Consider the following 26,889-nt stretch of genomic DNA (forward strand, 5'->3'; position numbering starts at 1 on the left):
TAGTGTTCTTTAATGTATTTTTATTTTGAATTCAGTCTGGTAGAACAACCACGTTGGGGTTAAGATGGGTTGGTGAAAATGTGTATTGAATTTTTTGCAACACCATTTTAGGAGCATTTCACAAAACAATACTCCATTTGAGAACTGTACATTCGAAAGATAGCCAACTCTGTCCTCATAGTGTGGTCAGCATTGATCTGTTGCTACCTGTATCTCTACTGGTGCCCAGTCCCACCGCCACAAGTGAAGCATATGATCATAAAATGAGCAACTTGCAAGAAGAAACGACAATGAAGAGGCATCATCATCAGGTGTGACAGTGTCGCCTGCATTAGAGCTGGTAGACGGTGGAGCAATTCCCTCTGGGATGTATTGGCCACAATCGTCCTCGAGGGAAGTGTCAAAGCTGGCAGTGGGAGATTCATACTGGATCCGCAGGTGTCCTCCGCTGTCTGTGAGGCATTCCTTTGGTTCTGTCGCAGGAGGCGAGAGAGGAGCAGGTTCCTCCAGGGACAGTCGAGACCAGTCTGCTCCATATGCCAGGGAGTTGTGGAGGATGTAGGACGCTACAACTGGACAAGCGCCTTCATTGGACTCTAGAAGAAAACAAGGTGCAACATTTTTTAGAGTGTCAATTTCTCACAAAGCCATTTAATGTACTGCATTAACATGAAGCATTGTTTTGACAAGATTTGTTTTCATTTTCTTCACCACCAAAGTGGTTATCTATTTAAAGGCTGAACAGTAATATTTCAGCGGAAACGATCATCAACAGCGTCAAACTAATACGTATGCGACAGCTCATGTCTATCACGACAATTTGAGTATGAGTAACATCACATAGCAAAACCAATATTTGCGTATAGGCAGCTGGCAACAATACGATTATTAGGCGCAATGTAAAGTCCCAATTATTCCCCAAAACAGACGAGGCGCCTTGTAATGCGACGCATTACACCTGCTATATTCTCGAGCAAAGGGAATAATCGCCCTTGGGCATTTTAAAGTGAATGTTAGCACACTCTCCTGGTTCACATCTGAAACCACCATGTGTAGAATCAACTGTGACAAATAAATTCTGTGAATGTTTTTTAGTGATGGTTTGAGACAGTCAGTTAGGACAGACCAAGGGGCAGCTGTCCACAATGTCGTAGTCTGTCTTATCATTCATGTTATTGCAAGCAAGCAACATCACAGGTTTAGACAACAGAAAAAAAAAATATATAAAAAAACTGCCCAAAGCACATCACTCTTGTCTCTCTATACAGCCATCTGATTGGCTGAGGCTGATTGGCTCCCAGAATCCATTGTGTAACCCTGGTTAACATAGCCTCATAAAATAAGAGCCTGTTATTAAAAGCAGTCATTAAGAAAATATCCATTGTAGATGCGAAAAAAAAGGATCAACATGACTTAGAAATATGTTAAAAGGTTAAAAACTGGTAAATTCATCGTTTAATTAGTGTTTTTGTAATTCTTCAAAATGATTCTGCGCTATGTGAACGCTTTTATTTTGAAAGGCACGTAGCGACATAATGTCGTTAGTCACGTGACTAGAAATGCGCACTTTATTTTATTCTTCTCATACTTGATAAAGAAGCTGAAGGAGAACTGCGGTTAAACGAAAGAGAGACCGAGGTATTCAATGCTATTTTTGTTTTTTGAAGGAGTCGTTTTTGAGTTTTTCCAACCTGTCCTTCAATTGGTGATGCACTAATTACTGAACGGGTCTTGGCCATTAAAGTTTGGTTCAGAAACTTCTGAGCTAAATGACGGAGCTGAATGCTTGAACGAGACGCAAGATGGCGAGCCACCCACGAGCCCCTTGAGCTGTTTCTCACGCAGGAGCGGAGAGCAGTTGCTGGACGTTGTGTTTCATCAACCTGGTAGGATTAATCCGTTTTCTACTCTGCTACACTGCAGTGGATTCCCGGAACACAGGATTGACTATTCAGGACAACTAGAAGAATACAAATAATTCGAACAAGACACTTGGACATTGGGATTGATTCAGTCTTTTGCTGATTTTTTTTTTTTTTTTTAGTTTTGTACATTGTGTCACATTTATTTTTGTAAAACATGCATGATAATGCTGTAACGGTATTATTGAAATGTTGATTGTTTGAACAACATACAGTGAAATGGTTGAGAATTGAAGTTAGACTTAACTGATTTAACAAAATACTTACTTCTTACTGAACTTTTTTCAAAACAAAGGGAGGTAATGTAGTAGAGTATAGATTAGGTAAGATTTGATCATAAAATTAGACTTTATTAACACAACAACCCGGGTTGAAATTATATTTTCCAAACAAAATAATAGTTGAACAGAAAAGGAGATTGATAAGAAAAATTCACTTGACAGAAGAGGGGAAATATTTTCGCCGGCAGTTCAAACTTATTCTATTGTCTGTGGTCATTTATTTGGTTGATAATATTACTATCTTAATAGTCGAACCTAGTACTGGTCTATAATTAACTGTAATCACTCTAGAGGTATTACAATTGCAGTCATCTTTTTGTGTTATTTGTATTTCTTTTTGGGATATGAATGGCATGAGAGATGCATGTTTTGTGTTAATTTGATTTCTTTGTTTCATTGTTTCGGTTTTGATTTAAAACCGTGACTCTCAGGAGTGCGGTGACTAGTCACATCCCTCCCCTGACGTTGTTGTTTTGCTGTGTAGTCTTAAGAGCTCGGTAAGCATTGACACTCCTGCCATTGACCAAGATGCCTTGCTCTGGATGACTGCTAGAATGCGTGAGCTTGCGCCTCATTGTGCTACGCGCCCACTGTGTGTGTTAAATACACAAATAGCACACACAACTGACGCTGCACCTGTCTGATACAGCGGTCTTGTTTTTTTGACTGTGAAAATACGGTCACTCCAAAAAACATTTTAGTTGCTACAGGGCGGCAGAGTAAAAAAATTTTAGAATACATTTCACAAATTATTCCATCAAATACTCTGATAAATGAAATTTGCATTAAAATATATATTTATGATACCAATTTTTTTCTGATTACTGTTTATAAAGTGATTCCTGTTTTTGTTTAGTATTGTTTTGTCAAATACATGTTATTCATATAGATATACATTTTTTATTTATTTCATTTTTTTCCATAAAGTGATTATGATTCAGGTGGTGGTTTGGTCAGTAAATACGTCAGGCAAATAGGGAAGAAATATTGATCTTTGACGATCTTTGATGTGAAAGCAGATGTTTCAAAATAACTTCATTAGATTAAACACAAAGATAATTGGTCTGCTTTGGTGGAAGACTACATGAATCTGAGAGGGTTTACTTTTGAGAGGCCATTATCAGATTTGGACATTTTTCATTCTGCAGTCGAAGAAATATAGAAAAAATAAAAACATTACATCTCCCTGGCTCCCCTGGTACGGCATGCACCCTTCTACTTCTACTTACCCATGACCTGTTGACAATGAAGTATGTGGAAGTCATTGTGCATGCATGCTGCCAGCAGCAGATGTTGGTGAGTCGGATGCCACTTGAGCCGCCACACCCCACCACCTAACAAACTCTCGCTGAAAGGCTCCCGCATATTTCTGCCATCCCACAGCAAAACCTTCTCGTCATAGCTGCGGGAGGAAAAATGCAAGTCAAGACAAATCCAAGATCATATGATCACATCACATGATATTACTTCTTATTAACTGTGACGTTTACCTGCCAGTAGCCAGAATGTGTTCCCGATGTGGGTTGCTCTGAATGCTGCACACGCCCATTGAATGCCTTTGCGACAAATGAAAAATAAATGTGTTTTGTACTTCATCAAAATGGACAGCGATGTTAATTACCTTTTACTGATGAAAGTGGGGACGGAGGTTCCCATCCTGAGGTCCCAGCCTTTGAGCTTACAGTCATCACCACCTGGCAACACACACGCAGACGCACACACACATTACAGAGAGCTCATATAAAGAGCTCCCACCAAAAACGAGGAACGACGAGATTGACAGATGAGGTAGGCGGGCATTAGAAATGTTTCGGAGTAATGACGGGTAATGTCGATTCACGAAAAGGCCTGCTGAATTATGTTGAATGCAAAAAACTGTGTAGAACCATCAAAATGTCACTATATTCATCCATGCCTGGTCCTCACACCTTGATGTGTTTAAGACATTTGAGACGCTCCTTAAAATGGAGGCGTGAGATCAACCTTCAGGTTGTTTTCAATGGTTTGAGGAACATTGCAATTAAGAGAATTGAGAATTGTCAGAAAAGATCCAGGACCGATGGCTCACAACATATATTTGAAATCCAAACTATGTGACAATCATCTTGATGCCATCCACCTCTTGAAAACAGGTGCCTTGATGACACCCTTTGCACTCACGTGGAGGCAGGTCAAGTTAGTAGGGAAGTTGACCCAACACGACAATGTTCATCAGGTGTAGCCCGTTGTCCTAATCTGCCATGCTCGAAGCTGGAATTTTTCTGAGACACCGCAAACGTCATTGTCAAGGTACCATAATAGAACATAATTATCTTGTCGGAGAGCAGTTATACTTGTTTTCAGGAAGTGCTCAAATTAAAATTACGTGGTAATTGAGATTAGCACTGGGTTATTTTGATCAATTTTCAAACATGACACCATTACAACGCTTGTCACACTCATTCGTGAGCCAAAGTTAGACTTAAATGGTAGTCTCTTTTTGATGAGGTTTTTATCATGAATATGCATTCCCTCAGCCTGACCAAGTCCCCAAAGCTCTGAGGAAATCGACCCATGCTTCTCTTGCCTTTGGCCGTTTGTATTCAACAGGCTGTTTTAGCAGACCGGTTTTATTCGTCACAAACCCCGCCTTATTTTTGATTTCCACATATTACCTGAGTAAACCAACTGTGTATCCCAATAGGAGAAGGCTGAGATCCAGGCCTCGAAGTCGTGGGCCTTCCACTGTGACAAAGTCACCAGAGTACCTTCATCCAAAGAGAGCACACTGACACAACCTGCAGAGTCGCTGCACACCACCCGCACATCACTGCTGCTGACAAGAGACATGGGGTATAAAAAGTACCACAGGGATTGATGTGCCAATTGTACACCTGTCATATACGGGAAAGTAAAGCTGGCTTTAGAGCAGACAGAGTCTCTTACCTGTCCATTCGTCCAGTGGACCAATCTAAGGACAGAGCCAGCCGATCTGCGCCCAGCTCCACGTTGCTCAGTCTCTGGAGATTGCTGCTGCCTTCCTACTGAACACACACTTATGAATGTAGATAACCAACCGCATCAGAGACAAACAAAAGCCCAATAGAATGGTGTAAAAAGTGATTTTGTACATATCTAGGTGTGTTCATTGCTAGTATTTCATATTAGATGACATTTTTGACAACGAAACGTGATCCCCCAAGTGGCACATTTCTCACCGGGCAGGCTGCAATTGCATACAGCTGCAGTTCGCCAGTGGCAGCAGCCAGTCCCAGCAGGACTTTTTGTGACACAGGCACATGACACCTGAGGAGATAAGTAATGATTCATAAGCTTTCTGCAATATCAGAATGCGGTCAGAGTCAACTGCTGACAAAAGGACATCAGAGCCCAGTCAGAAGTGACCAATGCTTTTGGTGCCTGTGTCCTCTGGAGGGACACATGTGCATTTGCAAATCACTACATGCATTTCTGTATCTTTACTCCGTCAGGGCTGTCACAAGACTCACGTGTGAGATCACATTCAATCCAGAGGCCCATCACACATTAACTGATCAATGTACATATTTGCGCATTTAGTTGACATATTTGGGAATCTGGTTACATATTTGTGAATGGTTTGCTTACAAAAATGACCCCATACCGCACAACAAAAAGGTTAGTCATAGAAACAAATTTACGAAATTTGCCACCACTGGAGGCACTTGCTAATTTGCTATTTTCTAGTACTCTGATTGTCCTGTGGCCCCAATGATGCTTCTCATGAAGTACTACGTGTAAATTCTAATTCAGGGGAGGGACCGTAGTCGCTGTCAGGTGCAATCCTCCTACTGTCAAAACGACAACTTTAGAGGAAGTAAGAAATAATGAATCAAACCAAAAAAAACAGCTCGTTTGAGTTCCAAATAATTGTATTGACATTGCAATTTAGTAGAATGCAATTTTCAAGTCGAAAAGAATTTGGGGGGGGGGGAATATTTATTTCGGTCAGCTGGTCAAGTCTTTACAATGTATTTTTTTGTTGTTGTTTTTCTAATTGATTTACTTATATACAAACTGTCCAGATAAGTTCAGTGCTTAAGATGTGCAGTACACATTTACATGTATTTGTTTCTTTAAACATGACTAGTTTAAGTAATGAAGCTACAAATTTGTTTGCATTATTGTTATTGTCTGATTTATGATTACACCATACTTGTTTGTGTTTGTTAGAATTTTGTGAAGTTGCCAAAGTGAATGATTAAAAGTTAACTCTACTAGATGAAGGCAAACTGTTCGTCATATTAAGTCATGGTTCATTTGCTTTTACTTTAGCGTAAGCCTAATTTATAAGACCAAAACATTTATGTCTAATAAATCAGATATTGTTTAATGTAATAAATACAAATGTTTTGTTGTGTGTGTTAAAAGAATTTCCGGCAAGATGACCTTGAAAATAAAACCACATAATCAATCACAATATTGAGATGATGAAAAGTGCAATTGGATTATTTTTCAAAATTGCTCAGCCCTTAAGATACAAAATCATTCTCAGCAACAATTTGCTCTTCATGAATGAAAATCTTTAAATTTCTTACCATTTCAAATCTAAAATGGCCGGTGTGTCTATGCGCTGTAGCTCAGTGAGAGGAGGACTCAAAGCCTCTCGCTGATATTCAAAAAGGTACAAACGACCAGTCCGGCGAGGGGCACCATCTTCTTCCCCTTTCTACAATAGAAATGTAAAAGTGCAAATGTTCAACACTGTTCAGAAAAATGAAACAAACGTTTTTGGTAGTCAGTAGTCACTGTGAAGGATTGAGTTGACCAAATATAATTGCTTTTAACAAATAAAACAATTTACTGAATTACATGATTCAATAGACCAAACATCACCATAGTTGCTAAAGTGAAAGGATGGTAGTGAGAATAGACATGCTGTAAGGTTTTCAACAAAGACTGCAACAGTCATTAGCAACCGTGGCATACCTGATGATCTCTCATGGCAAACTAATATTTCACGGGAAACTGATTTCACCAAATAAACGAATCAAAATTCGCTAAATTGGTCCCCAAAAATATTTATACAATAGAATACTACAAATAATGGATTTTTATTCATCTATATAGGACAGAGACGTCTGTTGCCAGACACAACTACATGCCAAAAGGTGAAATTACCCTTTGATCACCTGTCGCCATAAAGGCAACAGAATAAAATACTGCTTCGACAGAGAATGTTAGGTTTTGTTCAACTAAACAGACCTTTGATAAAGTAAGTGAATTAAAACGAGCCAGTTGTATTTTATTATTCATACTTTCTGTGACATTTCGTTTGGTAGTATGTCGTGAGATTTGTACAAAGTAAAATATGCGTCGTCGTGGTTCAATTGATATTGAAAATAAAAAAAGATGGACTAGAAGATTGGCGACAGAACAGGTGGCAGAGTTGAAGATGTTAAGATTCTCTTTGGGAATGAGTCGGATGAACAGGATCAGGATGAACAGTTCACCAGAGAGGCAACACAGACTGAAAGTTTTCTAATTCGATTTAAGATTTTAAAGAATCTAAGATTGGGATGATTTGGACAGTGATCTTCAAATGATTGCTGGAAATAGAGCCACCGGATAGGAAGAAAAGAAGAAGACAAAGACATTTACGGTTGGGGTGATGAAAGACTTGGAGAGAGCTGGAGTAAAAGCAGAAGATGAAGAAGACACATTGATTTTTCACTGTGGTTAGTGGCCAATCAAGTCTGAAGGAAACAAGACGACATCTCCAGTGTTTTTTTTACATTTTAATTGAGAGCTGACGAGCTGATGGCGTCAGCAACATCAAACTTAGTCCGATCAAAAGATACTTTGGATTATTTGTGCTAGTGTGACTACACTACGTATACAGTTTGCGATTTTTCAAATCAAAAGAATGGACGAAGATTTGCTAGAACAAAAAAACAATAAAACCACAGAGCATCGGCACTCACCCCCTTGTGGAGCTGATAAGTCCCGCAGGCCAGGAATTGGTGGCAGTGCGAGACAGGGCACCATTCCACAGTGTCAGCACTCAACTCGGTGTCAAACACTTGCAGACTGCGGGTTCGTGACTTCCAAGCCATGCCCAGTTGCTTTGCATAACGTTATAACACTGATCCAAAAGCTGGAAGGCGGTTTATTTTAAACAATATGATCACGCGTTTCAACAATAAAAACAATGGCAGATAAGCAATGCAACATTTGGCTAACTAGTCACATGAATCGATCGCTAGCTATAGTTAGCTTGACTGCCGTAGCATATTAGTCGATCCGACAGCAGTTACAACGCTAGATGATACACATGTGGGCGACAAACGACGGGAATTCTAAGAGTTATATAAATAAATCTAAATGGATTTCGGATAAACAAACTCACGTTGCTTTCTTACTCTGCCTGGAATTAAAGACGTTGTGGGCATTCGTGTTGATTAGCGCCGTCTTGCTTTCCGGTGTATACTACACACCATTGCAAAAAAAAAAATAAACAAAAAAACATAGTATGGTCATTTTGGTGGTGACAAAACAAAATAAACATATTAATTTTTGTTAGCAAGCTAATAATCACAAGCGCAAGTTCAATATCCTTTTAAAACCCAAATGAATAATAGCTGCAGCAAATAAGTTGCAACTTGTGAACGAAAACAGCGTTTTCTGTTTCGCATCTCTTACCAAGAACGCATTTTTAAATGTTGGTCATCTTAAATAAAAAAAAAAAAAAAAGAAATGAATAGGGGAGTTGTTGTGGTTCTAAACTCCCGAGCCGTGACTTCGCTTGTCTGGTGAGGATTGTGGAAAAACACCCCTCCTCGCTGTTGCCTAGTCGGATATCAACGCAATGGATTTTAACGTGAAAAAGCTTGCCACGGGTGCGGGATTGCTTTTTACACGGGCAGTGCAGGTATGAAATGTCCACATTCGATGCTCGTGCACTGCATTAGTGATGTATACCGACGCTTTGGTATTCTACCATACGTTTCGAAACTACAGTCGCCGTATAATGCTGCTGTGGGAGATAGCATGGCTAACGCTACCATAAATTGGCATATTGAAGATAAAATAAGATGCAACATACGATGGTTCAAGTTTGGGATTACATTATATTTTAAAGTTAACATTGTTTTTAGATTGCATTGATGCAGAAATGTTCATGGTGACAGTGTGACAGATGAATGACGTATTGTACCGGCGTATTTCCTAAATATCACTATTTCTGATTTGAAGATACTTGAAGAGTTTATGGGCAAACTGTGTTGCGTGCTGCTTCAGTTTACAGGAGAAAAGCTGGGTCAGGCGGAGAAAACTGAGTTGGATGCTCACTATGAAAACCTAATGATCCGTGCAGACTGCACCAAAAACTGGACTGAGAAGATCTACAGACAAACGGTGGTCTTGCTGCAGCCCAACCCAAGTAAGACGTCAATATGTCATATTAGAAATAGAAATAGAAATAGAAATCCCTTTATTGTCATTGTACTCAAGTGTGCAACGAGATTAGAGGTATATTGAAATCTCAATAAAACGATGATGTGTTATATGGACTACTACGTCTGGAGAAGCGGCACGGTGGACGACTGCCTGCGTGGGTTTTCTCCGGGTAGATATAATTTGAGAGTTGAATTGTTTAACTCAAAAGCAAAACAAATTAGTACAACTCCATACCAAACCACACAAAATGTGTACATATGGTTGACACAAACAACTGTTGTTTTTGGAAAATTGTGGCATTAGTCAGGAAAATGGGGAGGCTGCTTTTTCATAAGCTTCACAACATTCATACAGTACATTACTCACGCTGAACTGACACAAATGTAAACTTCTACCTAACTTTGCAGCATGTATTCAATAAAGGCGTAGTATGAGGCATCCAATCTTATTTTTCCTGTCAGACTTTTGAATAGCAGCTTGAGCTTTGAAAACCAGACAACCAACACTTTGATCTCATTTAAATTCATCTTAAAAAATCCAGCCATCCATTAGTATGATGATGATGATGGTTATCTATTTATTTTTAGCGCTTCTTTTTCAATAAAGTCATGCGTGAGCTGGAGCCTACACAAGTTGACTTTGAAAGAGAAGCGGTGTACACCCTAGACTAGTCGCCAGCTAATTGGAGTACATTAGACAAAAGAGGATTCACACTTAAATTCAAACCTTTGGAAAATTCAGTCTTCAATGAATCTGCATGGATGTTGTTGGAATGTGGGACGAAGCTGGAGTACCTGGCGAAAACATGCCAACTCTACACAAGAAGTCTGGAGCCAAGATTCAAAACCCTGATCCTCAGAACTGTGAGACAGACATTCTAAACATGATTACACTTAACATTAACTCATAACTAAATGTTTAACAAATGATTTGATTACGAATAGATGGACTCAAAGTACAACAACAGTGGTGTGTATGGCACTGCTTTGCAACCTGTAAAAGTAACAATTACTACTTTCCTAACAGACCATTTATACCATGTTTGACGTGATGCACAGTTACTCTCTTTTTTATTTTTTAATGTATATGTCACACATGGCTCTTACTTTAATTTGCACTTTAGCTGTCACCAACTAATCGAGTGTGAACTTCCACAACCAATAGCATTTCCTTTTTCTGAAGTAATCGTACACGTTAGCACCACATCTGAATTTCAGCGCAGATAATTCAACAGACAGATATGTTCTTTCTGTTAAGTGCTTTGTTACAGCAGCTGCTGTTGTAAAGCAGTAGTTAAATCAAGATCAGTTGAGTTATGTTGATTTTTTTGGGGGGGGGCTTGTTCAAAAATTCACTCTGACACCCAGGCGCTACTCTGAGAATGGATAAACAGTCATCCCTCGCTAATATCGCGCTTCATCTTTCGCGGCTTCGCTGATTTTTTTTCTTCAGTGATATTGTGCTCTGTGTAGCGGCCCCTTTGATTTCGAATAAGGACCTGGTGAGTTTCAATGTCAAATATCTTTTATCTCTGAACAAGCATGTTCAGCTTTCTGCACCATGAAAACTACAGACCAGGAAAAACACAAATTGTAATAGTAGTTTCACAAATAATTCACATATCAATCATGGATACCCCACGCTCCTATCAACTCAATACAAAGGAATGAGAAATACAAATTAATACAATGACACCATTTCAATTTGCCATCCAACTACTAATTTACATTTTTAATATATTTAACATTTTACACACTACCGTATCTCATTCCGCTCTCCAAGGGTACTAGTTCCGACAGTCAGTTATCTTGCCTTAGCTTGGGATACACATCGAGATTTTGAGCTACGGACAATGTAAATGAACGAAAAATCACAATGTCAATTCTTCCCCAAAACAATCAAATTAATGCTCTATACCTAGTGTGTGTTAATATAGATGACTTTTTTTTACCGCTTTTTCCTGGGTCAACACATGAGCACACGTCTCAAAGTGAAGCAACCCGGAAGTTGAATAACAAAAAAGAGAGAGAGAAGAAATAACACGCTTAAAACGAACGCAGCAATGCCACAAGGTGGCGCTGCAGGACCACAACTTCCCATCTACACGCACAAACAAACGCTTAAAACGAATGCAGCAATGCCACAAGGTGGCGCTGCAGGACCACAACTTCCCATCTACACGCACAAACAAACCACAACAATGCATCATATCAAATGCATTGTAAAGGACACATTTTCCTCCAGTCCAGAGACTTTGGTCTGTCATGGCTACCTCAGCGTTCACAGTGGCCACGCACAATTCCATTAACAGACACGTTTAAATAACTGCGTACTCATGTTATGACAAAAAGCTCCAGGGGTAGAAAGCCAAAAAATTGCCTGTCGGTTGGCAGTGCATACACTACTGCCAACTGTCGATGAACTGTAATATGCAAGACTGAAAGAAGAAAATGCACCCTCATCCTTTGTACTTTTTTCATTTTAATATTATCGTATTACCAAAACTACAATATTGCAGATATGCTAATTTACATTAAAAAAAGTAATTTAGATCACACTCAAACTATTGTAGTGTTTTAACATTCGGTTTGTTTGATTCTCCATGCTACAGTTGACCACACTGGTGAGTATTATGCCTTTTTACTCTCGCCCTTAGTCAAATTGTCCAGAGGAGTTCTTTTGTACAAAAAGATCAGATTTGGCGGTAAAATGTATCTTCAATGCAATAAGCCACTGGTACTGTAAGTAATGAATCCTGAGCTGTTACATGTCTAGCTGATGGTGAGTCAGAATGGGTGAAAGGCTGAAAGGGTTCTTATTAGTTCTTGTCACTCATTAACACAATGTACAGACATTTTGGAGTTTTTAATATCTATGTTCTATTATGATAGCAGTGAAAGTCAACCTGATCCTAAAGTGGTAATTGTATCAATTAGAATTCATCTTAATGCTTAATTTGCAGTTAAACCTTAATTCAATTACTGCTAAGTGATTATTGTGGATTTTAGTATTTGAGGAGTAGAGCATTCAAAACATTTTTACTCAATATAAAAATACACATTGAGATGGAAAGGCCTTTGGAAGAGAGAGTGATCCACAAACCGGGGCAGATTTTCTCTTGCACCTAAGGAAGTTTGCTATTTACCCACTTTCTACTGAGGCATTTTTTTTCCTCACATGAGGGGCGGAGCTACATGGTGGCCTTGTCACTCCCCCAAGACCTCGGGGGAAATGTTCAGATGTGTGATTTTTTTTTATGGCATTTTCACATGAATGTAGTATTCTTAGACCCATTGCGAATTAAAATACTACTGATCTGAATGTAAATGTTAAAATAACCAGTATCACGTCAAGAATATACAATTCTTATGCTCTGCATCAATCATAATAATTACTTTCAACGATAGCAAGCATATAACATGGCTGAGAAGTCATTCTTTATCATAGATGCATGCAAAACAAGCATACATTCATAATACAAGCAGGAACAAACCTAAGTAAAAAGCAACATTTAGAATTGTGAAGAATTAAGAGAGTTTTGTGTTATTGTGCTTTTTACTTAGACTTGTTCTTGCTTGATTGTGAGTTTGCTGGGCATTTTTTTCTGGATAGGTGTAAATTTTATTTCCACAAATCCTGTAGATGGTATGATAAAGCATGCATGGCCAACTCTCACTCAGATGTTATATCACCCTGGCCACCCCACTAAAAAAATCAGACTACATCCCTGTCTCACGTCATCTTACTGTATGGCAACATAGAATAAGTATGGAAACCTTTGAGTCTGTGTAGTGATGCTGTGTCGTATCAGTGTTGTTATTATCAGATAGTCAGTGGCAGTTGATGATAACATTCAACCAGGCTTTAAATTCATGGGTTTGTGTAACATTCGGCTGTTCAACTATTCATTGTAAAAACATTTTTGACAAAGGTGACGTTCTCACTCAAAGAAAGCTTCACGTACTGACATGTCTCTCTGAATAACTTGAGCTTAAATTCTGTAAGACATCAGGCCTATATGACATCGTAAAAGACGCATAAAAGGACCACAGCAACTACATAGCAAGTGATATATCTTGATAGGTCATGAAACAACCAGTCACAACAGAACATCCGATCACAACAGTAAACAACCCCAAGAAAATAATTGGAACAAAAGACAATTTAGCTAAAAAATTTAAATCACTAATTGAACCTAAGTTCAAAACAGCAAGAATCAAAGTAACTAAATAAACACTAGGAAACCATCCTGACTTGGATTAAGTTAGTAAACAAACAGAAGCTCGGCACAACACTGACAATGAACCAATAAAGACTGAAAAAAAACAAGAAACTAAAATAAAAGACGAGACAACGTGGACCACCTAAACAAGACACAAAGTGTATAAAGGGAGCAGGCGCTGACGAGAACGGCAGAGAGTGAAGTGACTTGTGTACAGTTTTGTTAAAACGTGATTTAGAAAACGTAGGATTACGGGAGGAACCAGAATGTTTACTCGGGCGCCTAAATTGGACACCCAGCGGAGGTCCCTTGTAAATGCCCAACCAGGCGCCCACATAAGGGTTTGAAGGGAATGGTTCTGTGGTGTACACTAAAGGATCATCAAAAGAAAAACATGACAACAACTGACTAGGGCTTGAATAATGACGAGGGAAGGGACCGGGAAGAACAAAATCAATGTTAAAATCGGAATTCTAAAGGTAATGAACCAATTTGTAAGCATCTTTATAATCAGAAAAATTAGAGTCTAAAAACAAACGACAAGTAGATGGCACAGGTGAGAGAGATGTGGTAGGAAAAGACCAAGCTTACAAAAAGGGCGTGGGGGTGGTCGGCAGGTTGAGGGCGATAATAGGCAGTCCAGAGCTTGTTGAGGACAAACAACACGAGTGGTTCCAGATGAAAAGGCGAAGCAGCAGCCAGTAAGACGGTTACTCGTTGATTGGGGGCGGAGCGATGGTTAGGGGCAGGTGGAGATGTCTGCAGCTAGATGGTTTGTGTCTGACTCTACTGGGTTCATGACTGGTCTTTGGAATTTGCATATCTAAAAAATGCAAAGTAACTACAGAGAGTAGTGCCTGCATGCGTGTGCGCATGTGCGTGTGCTGTTGTGAAATGTGCGATATAAACAAAGTTGTATTGTCTTCGTATGTGGGTGTGTGTGTATGTATAAGTAAGAGTGGCTTTCTGTGGGACGAGTTTTAAGGGGTAGGTCAATGAGTTGTTGGCAAATGTGTCCCGTGGACATGCTAAATTCATTATCAAAATGAATTAATTGGAAATGTATACGCTTGTGTTCAATGAAAGGGAGAAGGGTGTCCTGTTTCTTGCCCCCCTGTGGTGAAGCTGGGGACTGATGTGCTCACAGTGTCCAATGAACGTGATTGCCAAATCCAGTGTAGCTTGTTTTGTTTTTTAAAAAAGGGGGTAACGCCACTGAAGTTTCCATTAGCATCAATGAATGGTCTTTATTGCCATAAATTAACCCTTTAATTTTCTACAGGTGCGAGAATCGAAGAGTTTCTCTATGAAAAGTTGGACAGGAAGGTTCCAACCAGAGTTACCAATGGGGAACTTCTAGGTCATTATATGCAGGATGCTGCTCACGAATTTGGTCCTGACACTCCATATGGTAAGTGTTTAGAAAAAATTCCATTGAATAATTAATTTAGTTGTGTTACTGTTTGACTGCCTCTAAGGGTTTGAAAATGTGTCTTCAATCTATCTTTAACATATTTAGAGCTACTGACTCTAAGTTATCAATGTCCTATCACATTTGGTCAGAAGATAAGCAGCAACTAACCAAATAAATTGCACCACACCTGTGTGGCAGAATTATGTTATGGAGAACGCTTACCAAACTGCACATCAAAATATTTAGTAAGTTTATGCCTCTAATTGTTGTAGTTAAACTGTCTTTCATATTAATTAATGCTTCATTTGCCTTTACCTCAGTATTCTATAAAGCATAACGTATCTGGGGTCTCATTAACCTTTTTTTTTTACATCTTGAACATGAGTAAAACACTGAGTAAAAAAAAAACTAAAACTTAAACTAATAAAAACTAACAAACCTGCCTTGAAAACTAACTAAATTAAAAAAAACAAACTCGAAACGAAATAAAAACTCACTCTTATTAAAATTCCAAAACTATAATATAAAATTGCTTGGAACTTATGTTACCCTCCACAGCATTTCATGAAAACCAGTTGTGTTATTTTTGTGAGTAACTTTTTGACTAACAAACCAACTTGTGATAATAAGCTGAATGCATAGTAGAATTTTTCCAGTACAACGTTCAGAGGCATTTGTTTTATTTATTGGGAAAATAAAAGTTTACCAGCAATCCGAATCGTGCATGCGTCTTTGAACACTCATCACTGTGTCGATAAGATTCCATTCCCTTCATATTGGTATACTGATATTCTGTGATAACAGCGAGACAAGATTGTAAAAGCTCTTTCACTATCTTGAAAGTAGACGAGTGCAACAACTATACACATAACTCATTTCTCTTTCCTGCAGGAAGCAGTTTAATCAAGGTGGGAGAGTGTGAGAGACGATTAGGAGCAACTGAGAGAGAGTTCCTTCATACGTCAGCCATCAGTTTTCTTGCACCGCTCAGGAACTTTCTGGAAGGAGACTGGAGGACTATTACAGTTAGTGTGCAATACCTCACTGCCTATGCCACAATTTACTTTAATATTGTCTTGGTTCAATTTTCCTGTCCAAAGCATTAAAAAGTCAGCCTATTTCTCGGAATGAAAGTGAGCAACCATGTTTAACTAACCTCAGGCTATTATTATTCTCCTTATTTGAATTACTCACAGAGTAGGGACCAAATTATGGCATAGGTTTATCATATGTCAGTATTGTTACTAAGCGTGTCCTGATACTTTTTTCACATCTAACACCGTTATTGTCCAATGCAATATCAGCAGGAATGATACATGCTTTATTTTTTAGGATGAATTGCGAGATGAAACTTGATCAAGTTATACTATTAAACCGAATAACAATAGTCATCAACGGTAGATATGAGAAAATATGACCCACTTCTTCCAAACATTTGGGATACATACCTCAAACATGAGAATGTTCTGCACTTGAATAAAATGAATGCAAAATAAATCAAAGCAGGGCTCTAGACTGTACGCTGTCAAAATGAAAGCATTAACTCAGGTGATTAATCCAACTTTTTTGAACTCGGTTAAATATTTTAACTCAGTTTGATTTACTTCATAAATAATTTGCATACTTGGCAAATATTGTGCCATATTAGCTGTACATCTTTAGCATGCCTCAGAACAAAATACCGTGCTCAAGTTGGGCCTTGCAAACCAACACTGCTGGAGTGTGGCGCTTGTGGACGGTTTTAATAAATGTCTCGAAGAAAAATGCCTGTAACAATGTCTCCATTTAGATCGTATACAAGAATCAAAGAAAGCTAGTCTTTGAATTAAATATACTTCATATTTAGTGATTTTGCATGAATTCCAGGATATTATTTAAGTAAATATCTGTTAAAAGCTTTGCAAAAAAATTGTAGTTGAAAAATTTGATTTTTATATATATATATATATATATTAGTGCTTATTGTCTGGATGAATGTATTGTTCAAATACTTATTGCAGCTGTTCCACAAAAATAAAAATACATTGTGATTTTTCTTTTTAGATTATCTCTCTCACAGTGGACAGGCACCTACGATGAAAATTTCAGACCCTTCCATGATTTCTAAGTGGCAGAACTTGCAATATAGCAGAGTGTTCAAATACTTATTTTCCTCACGGTTGTGTGTTTATTTGTTCGTGTATATGTGTCCGTATGGGAACAAGTAAAAAAGACCTTTAAACTTTGAACATGTTACTGTGCAGAAAGAACGACGTCTATTAGAGAATCTTCGTCTTGATTTGGATGCTGCGAAAGCACGTTTGAAGAAAGCCAAAGCGGCGGAGGCAAAGGCTGCTGTGAGTTAACCACATTGCATTCTCTATAATCACTGAAGTATAATCATGCTTGATGATGATTATGCTAGCATTTATATATTTCACTTGCTGTGTATTCATAACCTTGGCAGTGCGAGGGTGATGTGAGTATTTAACATATTCTTGAGAATATTGTGCACTTAAAACCATTTTTCTTTCTGGCTATTTGCTTCCATGATATTTTGGTTAATGATCATTAACAGGATGGAGTAAGTCAAAGTAAAGCAAAGATTGGAAAAAAACAAACAAAAAAAAAATTCTGACCAGAAGTTAAAATATTGAACATAATGATTTAATTATTGAGAAATAAAACTTTGCTTCATTTTCTGCTTTGACTTACAGTATTCTTGTTTGTTTTTTAAGCCTCAGTTCAAAAACAATTCACTGCCAGTGCTTATTGCTTAAATAATTCTTGTTTTTATTTTAAAGTCTTCATCATTTGTGATGCTACTGTGCGTTATAGTGTATATGTATGTACTGTTAAAAACGAAAGCATTTGCTTTATTTTAAAATAGAGACCAGTACATCTTAAAAATCAAAGTTACGTTCTTGAGAAAACTAGCCAAAGCTAGACAACCAATGTATGAATAGTTATTTATGGAGTTGTTAAATTCAGGGGATTTTCATGCATGTGTATGTCAACACCCCCAAACTTTTTGACCCCCAACCTTTTCATGCCATTCACCTCAGCTTTTTTTTTTTTTTTTTTTTTTAATGGAGTTTGAAGTTGTGTCAAAAGTTAATTTTACTATGCTTAATATAAAAAACTTACGTCTGAAAGGAAAACTGAAAGCAGGTCACAATTGGCAAAGCCATAGTTTGGACACTACTGAGCTATACACTGGAGGGTTAATTCCACTTTTTAAAATAAATAATAATATGAGTTTTCAATATTGTTCCAATTTATTGAGGTGTGCCTGTATATACGTAGATTAAAATAACTGAAGTCAGTCGAAATAGATTAATGTTGTAGTATGTATTGGACATTTTTTGCTTTCATTGTCACAACAAATCTTAGAATTATCACCCTCAAATACATACAAAGGTTATTTAGAGCTCAATATAGACTTCAAGTCAGATTTTTATCTGAATTTCTGTTATTGGTGAAGCTCCATTGTTTGCCAAAAGATAAAAATCTGATTTTGTTTTTCATGAATGCAAGTTAGCTTTTGCATGTCAAACCACCGCTGTTTTGTTGTGCACATAAAATCAAAATGGTTTGGTTCAGTTCAATAAATAAGATTTCCAGACGGGGCCTAGTTATTGTGTTGCTCTATTGGATGTTTAAAGTTGCTGAAACATAAAATGAACGAAAACCAAAGCAACTGTAGTGAACATTTCCAAAATGTATGTGAACTTGAAATCAGTTTTGTTTGTCTTCAAAAGGTGGCACCGGATTTTCAGGAAACCAGACCACGGAACTATGTGCTCTCAGCCAGTGCCTCTGCTGTAAGAAGATTCTCCTTTACTAAAACCTACTGGGAATTTACAACTGTACCATCAACCCTCCAAGTTTCCCTGACTGCCTCAGTTTACAAATATATAAACATAAAAATTGACCCTCTTGCAAACAATGGCTCATTTTGAATTCGTACTCATATGAATGAACTCATACTTGGGATGTTGAATGCCAAATCAGGATTTAAATTTTTCATCAATCAGCCACAACTTCAAGGCTCTGTGCCATTGGCATACTACCCCCTTCGTATCCACGGTGGATATGAAAAGCATATGCGGTACAACCTTTAAAAAGCTATTGAGGAAAAAAAGTGTGTTTTTTTTTTTTCAGTGGGCCTCAATAAGCTTTTTGTTATAAAAGTGCACACCCCAATCTGCTTTGGATGCTGGAGGCTGGTTGTTTTTATTCCTGACTTTACTGATATTTGGAACTTCTCCTTGAGTGAGTTTATAGTTCTGCGTATGAAAGCCATTTGACGATGACTGTGTTCCATGGTCTAGCTAATGCCTTGCAAATGATTTTCTCCCCTTCTTCTCTCTTTGGACCATGGCTTTTGCTGTAAACTACAACTAAGGCTGTTTTTATGTGGACTCTCTTCTCCAAAAAATAGATGTTTATCTTTGAAGTATGTTATAGTTGACATCAATGATGGAAAAAAAAAATAGTGATAATTTTTCTTCTGTGAAATTAGAAGAGGAAGTGAAAAAGTTGCCATTACAAAACCGTTTTGAATCTTATACCAGCCGCCCAGTCACAATGTGCCCCGCCCCCTTATAATGTAAACATACGTGAAGCTTATTTTTTTCTTCTTTTTTTTTAATTTACAGATTTTTGTCATTTCCATGTAGCTATTCCTAAATTCTTTTTTTCTTCTGTCATATGTTTGTACCTTTCAGCTTTGGAGTGAGGAAGTTGAAAAAGTAAGTATAACTATTTAACAAAAAAAATAAATAATATATATATATATATATATATATATATGTATGTATGTATGTATGTATGTATGTATATATGTATATATGTATATATGTATGTATATATGTATGTGTATATGTATGTGTATATGTATGTATATGTCTTTGTATTAAATATAATTCATATTTAGTGATTTTGCATCAATTCCAAGATATTATTTAAGTAAATATCTGTTACCAGATACCAAAAATGTGATTAATCACGATTAATCATGGAATTTTTGTGATTAATTAGTTAAAAAAATTAATCACTTGACAGCACTAATATATATATGTATATGTATGTATAGATGTATATGTATATATATGTGTATATTTATATGTGTATGCACACGCACACACACACACACACACTGCCGTCTTCATCTCACATCACAGATCCACAAATGGTGTCATCTGTGACTGCGTTGGTGGGTTTAATCTTGTCAGAGTTTTACCAGATGAAATAAAATCACTTCTAGTCTTACTCTCCAACAAGCTTCTCAGTTCAAATCTTGACGTTTTTTTTTTTTAATTCAATGTCATAAATATTGTTTCTGTTGTTTCAGGCTGAACACGAACTCAGGGTTGCCCAAACTGAGTTCGACCGACAGGCAGAGGTTACGCGTCTTCTATTGGAGGGCATCAGCAGTACACATGTATGTGCGCCACAACTCTTGTCATTTCATAGATATTAACAACACATATGCAATGATCTATTGCATCTTTACCATGGGGGACGTTTTTCAGGTTGTTAAATTATTTGCTAGAAAGCATGGTGACAAATTGCCATAGTGCAAAATATGAGACTTTATTCTTGAGATATCTGTAAAGCAATAACGTCTTGATTTTGTTGGCCAAGTCTTTGTTCAGCAATGTTATGTCAGCCACCTCTATCTTTGCCTGCGGTGTGATGCAAGATCAGGTTTTAGGCCCAATTTTTTTTTTTTACTATATTATATGCTGCCCCTTGGCCAAGCTATTGAGCATCATAATACAATACAATGCAGCTTTATTTGAAGCTTTTATGTATAGCGCATTTCATAACGGGAGAGGGGGGGGGTCGTGTGGATGTAAATATTTTATTATTATACAATATGTTCAAAAATCAAGTAAATAACCATTGTTCATTTTTAATTTTGTGGTTTTATTATGTCACAGTACGTGATTTACATATGTTTATTTTTTTCCCCACAATGCCACGGGTTATGTGTATGCAGAAGTAAATACTTTGCGGCACTATGGGGAACAATGTCTAGCGGGGAGCAAATGCACTGCACCAAAAAAAACCGAATAAACAATGTTATCTTACTTAACTTTCTAACATATTGGTATGTTTTCCATTTGGTATTGTTTCCCACAATGACATGGGGCTGCATATTCACAAATTCATTCCTTGTGGCATTATAAAGTATTCTTTCACTGCTATGCAGATGAAACCTTCCCCTGAGACCAGACGACCCTAGCAGCCTCGCTGTTGTCTCTGTAGATCAATTGCTGGACGGTACATTTCCTACAACTCAATCTCGAAATCTGAAATGCATACTGTACATACATACAATATTCAACTTGCAAAACCTCTGTGCCTTTTCATACATGGCATGGCCCAGTGGTTGTGGGTTCGATCCCCAGCCCTTGTGACCATGTTGAAGTGTCCTTGAGCACGATACTGAACCCCCAGTTGCTGCCAATGCTGCGTCATCACTAAGTGAATGAGAAGTCAGTGTGAAGCACTTTGAATAGGTTGAAAAACACTCTCCAAGTGAAAGAGCGTTTAACCAACAATATTACGCACCGCCAGAAACTAAGAGTCTCTTTTTTTTTTTTTTTTATTTGGATTTCAACCTTCACAGCTCTTCTCAATAAAGTCGAGTCGTCCAGTCATGTTTCTCCCACTTTGGCACCATGGGCACGATAAATTCAATACTTATAAGTTTTAACCAACTACTTATTCTTTTTCACCACGTATGAGCCAGCGCAGAGCCTGAGATCCTGAGGTGATGGCCTTCTGGTTGTATCAAAGTCAAAGGCTAAAAATTAAATGCGGTAGCACATTTTCCATCAGAGGGCCCCGTTTTTTTCGACCTTCCTGAAGAACTGACCGAGATCTGCAAAATATGTAGCATCTTTGAAATTATTTCTTAAAACCCTTTTACAGACTGGCTTTTAGTTGATGGCATTCCCCCTGGCACCTCCGCCTTCTTTTTAAGAATATAGTTATCTATTTTTTTATTATATTGATGGACATTATTTCATCTTTTAGTTTTTGTTTTTTTTTAAATGGGTAGAGTAGCCAACAAATTTAATCTAGTAAGAATACTCTTAGTACTTTAGAATAATAGGACTAGAGTAAAAGTAAAATGTTATCCTTCAAATAATACACTTGAGGATGAGTACATGAGTATTTGGTGGAATGACTACTCAAATACAGAGTAACTGGTGTGTAACTTATTTTTCATCAGAAAAAAAAAAATCAAAAAACACTTGAATTTATTTTTGTGTTCTTCAATTGTGATTGTTTTAGTCAGTGTTTTCCCTCAGTTTGTTGGAGTGGGTCCTCTGTTGACAGAAAAAATATCAATCTGGCTGCACGGAATTTACTCATCAAAATAGTCACCACCACACCAGGATAATGGAATATTTTTTGGCTGACACATTTAAAACCATAACAGCGCATAATGATAATACATACCTACATAAATGACTGAAGGGAAAGCTTCCTGTTTATTACTTTATTGATAAACTATGGGCTTTAGTTTATGGATTTATGGATCTGCAAGTGTGTGTTCGGGGGTGTGTGTACGTGTGTGTGCGCATGTTTGTGTGTTGCCGCGTGAATGCGTGAGTGGGAGTAATCTGTCTCAAACTATGAAAGCAGTCAGGAAGCATGAGTCATCTTTTACACATGTGGATTGGCTTCCACAGTCCTGATCGCAATATAATTTAGACTCTTTTGGGTCCTTAACTCTGGAGAAATCAAAGGTCTAACATCGTGTAAGCTTAGCACAAACAAAGCTATGGCAAATGTATGCCATAATCAGAGCTCAATGCAGTTCAGGTAGTTGTGTCTGTGACATGTTTGGCCAACCTCATTTTGTGTTCCTAAATAAATGGATTCGAACAGCAACAACGGTGTTGTAATTTTTAAAGGGGTTTGTGTGTAACTCTTGTCTTAATTTCACTTCAGGTGAATCACCTCCGTTGCCTGCATGAGTTTATCGAGGCCCAAGCGACTTATTATAAGCAGTGTCACCTCCACATGCAAGAACTTCAGAACGAACTTGGAAGGTGAGCTACCTGGCAGATTATGTGGATAGATGTGTTCACTTCATATTATATTGCACAAGTCCAATGAATCAAACTGTCCACAGAAATAATTAATTTAAAAAAAACATAATCATGGAGCCAGCCCATTAAACTGAGGAGAGCGTGTGAGAGAGGAATTGATAATAGTGTGATTTGGATAGTGTGGAGATGGTGCCAATTAAGAGAACCTCTGTTTTGTCACTATTTAGTTTAAGGAAGTTTAGGGTTAACCAGGATTTCATTTCAACAATGCAATCAGTGCAGGAAGTGTGTGAGAGAGTACATGGGGGCTTCGTGGAGGGGTAGAGTTGAGTGTCATCTGCATAGTCGTGAAAATTTACATTTAATTTACGGAAAATATTGCCATGGGGAAGAAGGTAGATGATGAGCGTTGGAGCCCCAGGACAGAGCCCTGTGGCACACCTGGAGAGATGCGGGGAAAGAACTGATTAAATGATTTAAGATGAATGAACAGAGTGCGACCAGAGAGGTGGGATGTGAGCCATTTGTATGGTTAACACCGATGGATGACAGTCGATTGAGGATGGTGGAGTTGCAGATGGTGTCAAAGTAAATCTCGATCTACGAGCGACAATAATCAGGTTTTCTCAGTGGCGGACGGTCAAGGCCTTCTCTGCTGACCTAAAAAAAAATCATATTATATCCTAGTTTTCATCCAATCAGAATTACGCTAGCTCGTGTTGCCCGGCAGGTTTCACAATACCAGTAGCACGCACTATTCTTTCCGAGGCCTTCAGATGCAATTGTGCGGGCATCTCTTCTGTCGAATTCAATGACCTTTCAGATTTGATAGACAGTTGCGATAGCCAATCAGATCACGTGTTGGTTACAGTGAGCCTTCTCGCTGGCCTTACGCTGAAGGTGATGAATGCATCTTATGAATGGATACTCACTCATGAGGGGGTAGCGCGATGCGGAATCAACATACCCGGAAGTCATAACTGTTGACGTTGAAAATTTAAAATATATTCTTGCTTTTTAATACCACAATGGCCGAAGGAGGGATGAGTGTGGATTAAAAGATAGGCTTGCGAGGTCATGTTCAAAACGGACCTTTCAAGAGAAGCGAGGTCGTCGAACACCCACTTAGTACTGTGTAAGTGCGTTTCTGTATATGGTTTGTCCAGCCATGGTGTCATAAATGATGGTGTTATGAGGGGGATTTATTCATTTCGGACGAAATAGGACTTGACTGAAGGTCTACGTGTGAAGTGCACGGCCCGCCACTGGGTTTTCTAAAGGACCTCACTTCTGGAATTTTGGTTTTAGTGACTCTTCTGTCTGAAAAAGAGTCTCAGTTATAGGTCTCTTGCCATCCATGTCACGGCATCATTTGTTGAAGAAATTTTACGGCAAAAATCAATCATAAGTTCAATAATTAGTCTACTGAGGGGAAGTAAGTTTAATGATGCAAACTGACCAGCTGGTGGCACCACCAACGCGGATTGCGTCCATATGGGCGAGCTGACCCTGAGCAATTAAACAGCAAAATCAAAGTAGTGGAACAAGTCACTTGGGAGACAGAAGATTATCATACAAAAAGTATAGGTAAGACTCGGTGAGTGAAATGCAAATACTGTCTTGGCTCTTGTGGCAGTCCGACATCACTGTAGGATGTGTGTGCTTAATGGAAGAAGGTAAGGCAGAGGCCCCGAACGTGTTTGAGCTCTGGCCAAGGGGGACTCTTCACTCCCATGTGGCAGTGGATAGCCCTTCTTTAAAAATAAGTTAAAAAGTCCAGGCACATAGCAGCAGAAATTCACGCCAGCGTTCACCCAACGACGCGGAAGTGATTCTTGAAACAATCAACAAGTCAATTAAAACGTGATTTATTGAGCACTTTTCATACAGAAATTGTAACTCCAACTGCTTTACAGATTCAAATATCAATCAATGATTTGTTAGTCCTGGCTGTGTGGAGGGTGTTAAATCCATATGTGGACATCCCCTCCTCTGGTTACAGTATTTCCTTTTTGAATGTACTGAACATTCAGGCCATATTTCCCTGCTCTCCCCTAGACTTCCAAATGCTTTTGCACTCAACTCCACTGGCTCCATGGCTCCATCAGAAGGCCTCAACAGCACTGTGGAGATGGAAACACTGAAGATTGAGGAAGTGCAAGCGCCTGCTGCAGGGACTCGCAAGGCCAAAGTCCTTTATGATTACGATGCCGTTGACTCCAGTGAGCTTCTCCTCGTAGCAGATGAGGTGAGGTTTGTCGAAGATCAAGTACTTAACTTGGATTATTGTCAGAAATCATGTGGTTTTACTTTACAACTCAAAAGAATCCCTTTGAGTGTCAAACTTAAGGCCTGCGGGGCAAATCTTCTCTCTACGTAATTGTAAAAGCTTGCCACCATGCTTCTTTGACTTATGTCCTAAACTAGTTCGCATCATTAAAATTATAACTAGGGGCTGATATTACACAAACACAATATTAATCCCACTCTCGTGTTTAGGTTTAGTGGGGGTGCATGCAACGTATTGAGATTGACTTCCCATTTAAGTACATTTTTTGTTGATTTTCCTATTTGTATTCCCCCCCCCCCCCAATTCATTTCAGTAGGCGTCAATTATAGGCAGATTTTCTTTTTCTCTATTGGTGGGCTGTGTTGTCCCCTACTATGTCAATTTTCCCTCACTGTGAAGCTGTCATGTGACAGCCCGCCTGCAGGGATGCACACCTTGACTCAAGGTTTCAAGTGTTAAGTATCTGGCTTGTGTCCAAGGCAAGCAAACAAAGAAAACATCATTGTAGTGGTGCAATTGCTTATTACTAGTAAGGGTAAAGAAACGTCATTGTCTAATAAAAAATAAAATGTAAAAACAATTATTGAAATTCAAACATTTGACCATTCACAGTCAGTACATTAAGAAATATTGAGTCTTAAGTAAACGTAACATACATCTTTTGGATTGTAAAAAGAACGCACTACCCAGAGAGAAACCACACAGAACCAGGGAAAACATGCACTCCACTCCGACAGGACAAACAAATTAATGGTTTGGAAAGAACAACAGCCTGAATAAGATATATCATTATATTGTGTGTAGAATTGTCTCCGTGATGCGAAATCACTTTTTTTTTTAAGCACAGACAAACCTTCAAGTGACTTGTCGATGTGTTTCCTGTTGCAGATAATAACTGTTTACACAGTCCCAGGAATGGACTCTGACTGGCTGGTTGGTGAAAAGGGGGACCAAAAAGGGAAAGTGCCTGTCACATACTTGGAGCTTCTCAGCTGAAGAACACACTGACATTGATTTTTATGAATGAGTACTACTGAAGCCATGAGCATATGCCAGTCAACTCAATTAATTCTTCCTGCCACTCTAACGCTTCTAACTTCTTTCACTTGCATGACACTACAACAGCTGTTTGACATCATTTCAAAGTGTTATATAGTTTTGCATGATGAGCTGCAATAAGTACAATACCTGTTTGACCACAATCCAGTCTGTGACGCAAGTGAAACATCATTTGAATGACGATAAAAAAAATTGAGATACCAAAATCACATTTACAATTACGTGTTCCTG

At 38.3% G+C, this 26,889-nt stretch overlaps 2 protein-coding genes across 7 annotated transcripts; one reads left to right on the forward strand and one right to left on the reverse strand.

Annotated features, from left to right (window-relative positions):
- On the reverse strand, positions 1-9,036 carry dph7 (diphthamide biosynthesis 7). Of its 3 annotated transcripts, XM_088301239.1 has the most exons (11): positions 8,864-9,035; positions 8,571-8,650; positions 8,146-8,318; positions 6,760-6,890; positions 5,401-5,488; positions 5,129-5,223; positions 4,858-5,018; positions 3,825-3,897; positions 3,694-3,759; positions 3,433-3,605; positions 1-596 (listed from the first exon to the last, which is right to left on the reverse strand). In XM_088301239.1, the coding sequence occupies exons 3-11, from the start codon at positions 8,275-8,277 to the stop codon at positions 187-189; spliced, it is 1,329 nt and encodes a 442-aa protein (XP_088157365.1). In that variant the 5' UTR covers positions 8,278-8,318; positions 8,571-8,650; positions 8,864-9,035; the 3' UTR covers positions 1-186. The 3 variants fall into 3 exon arrangements, with proteins under 3 accessions (XP_088157365.1, XP_088157374.1, XP_088157383.1); XM_088301248.1 differs by lacking the exon at positions 8,571-8,650 and having other exon boundaries at positions 8,864-9,036; XM_088301257.1 differs by having other exon boundaries at positions 4,858-5,015; positions 8,146-8,650; positions 8,864-9,025.
- Positions 8,806-26,821, forward strand: sh3glb2a (SH3-domain GRB2-like endophilin B2a). Of its 4 annotated transcripts, XM_088301269.1 has the most exons (13): positions 8,806-9,092; positions 9,461-9,602; positions 12,231-12,242; positions 15,124-15,252; positions 16,147-16,280; positions 17,499-17,591; positions 17,702-17,713; positions 18,996-19,058; positions 19,965-19,988; positions 20,591-20,680; positions 23,209-23,309; positions 25,368-25,557; positions 26,488-26,821. In XM_088301269.1, the coding sequence occupies exons 1-13, from the start codon at positions 9,030-9,032 to the stop codon at positions 26,593-26,595; spliced, it is 1,161 nt and encodes a 386-aa protein (XP_088157395.1). In that variant the 5' UTR covers positions 8,806-9,029; the 3' UTR covers positions 26,596-26,821. The 4 variants fall into 4 exon arrangements, with proteins under 4 accessions (XP_088157395.1, XP_088157410.1, XP_088157403.1 ...); XM_088301284.1 differs by lacking the exon at positions 12,231-12,242 and having other exon boundaries at positions 8,811-9,092; XM_088301277.1 differs by lacking the exon at positions 17,702-17,713 and having other exon boundaries at positions 8,824-9,092.
- Positions 26,822-26,889: the final 68 nt, after the last annotated feature.

Source organism: Idiotropiscis lumnitzeri, chromosome 1 (assembly GCF_059441095.1).
Source record: "Idiotropiscis lumnitzeri isolate Australia: NSW breed Sydney's pygmy pipehorse chromosome 1, RoL_Ilum_1.0, whole genome shotgun sequence".
NCBI lineage: Eukaryota > Metazoa > Chordata > Actinopteri > Syngnathiformes > Syngnathidae > Idiotropiscis > Idiotropiscis lumnitzeri.

Excerpts from the sequence above, each read along its gene's own strand:
- dph7 (XM_088301248.1), bottom strand. The coding sequence starts at position 8,277 with ATGGCTTGGAAGTCACGAACCCGCAGTCTGCAAGTGTTTGACACCGAG. Across the intron at positions 5,019-5,128 it reads TCCACTGGACGAATGGACAG|CAGCAGTGATGTGCGGGTGG; the intron begins GTAAGAGACTCT and ends GTCTCTTGTCAG. Across the intron at positions 597-3,432 it reads TCATTGTCAACAGGTCATGG|AGTCCAATGAAGGCGCTTGT; the intron begins GTAAGTAGAAGT and ends GTTTTCTTCTAG.
- sh3glb2a (XM_088301269.1), top strand. The coding sequence starts at position 9,030 with ATGGATTTTAACGTGAAAAAGCTTGCCACGGGTGCGGGATTGCTTTTT. Across the intron at positions 16,281-17,498 it reads GAGACTGGAGGACTATTACA|AAAGAACGACGTCTATTAGA; the intron begins GTTAGTGTGCAA and ends GTTACTGTGCAG. Across the intron at positions 19,989-20,590 it reads GGAGTGAGGAAGTTGAAAAA|GCTGAACACGAACTCAGGGT; the intron begins GTAAGTATAACT and ends CTGTTGTTTCAG.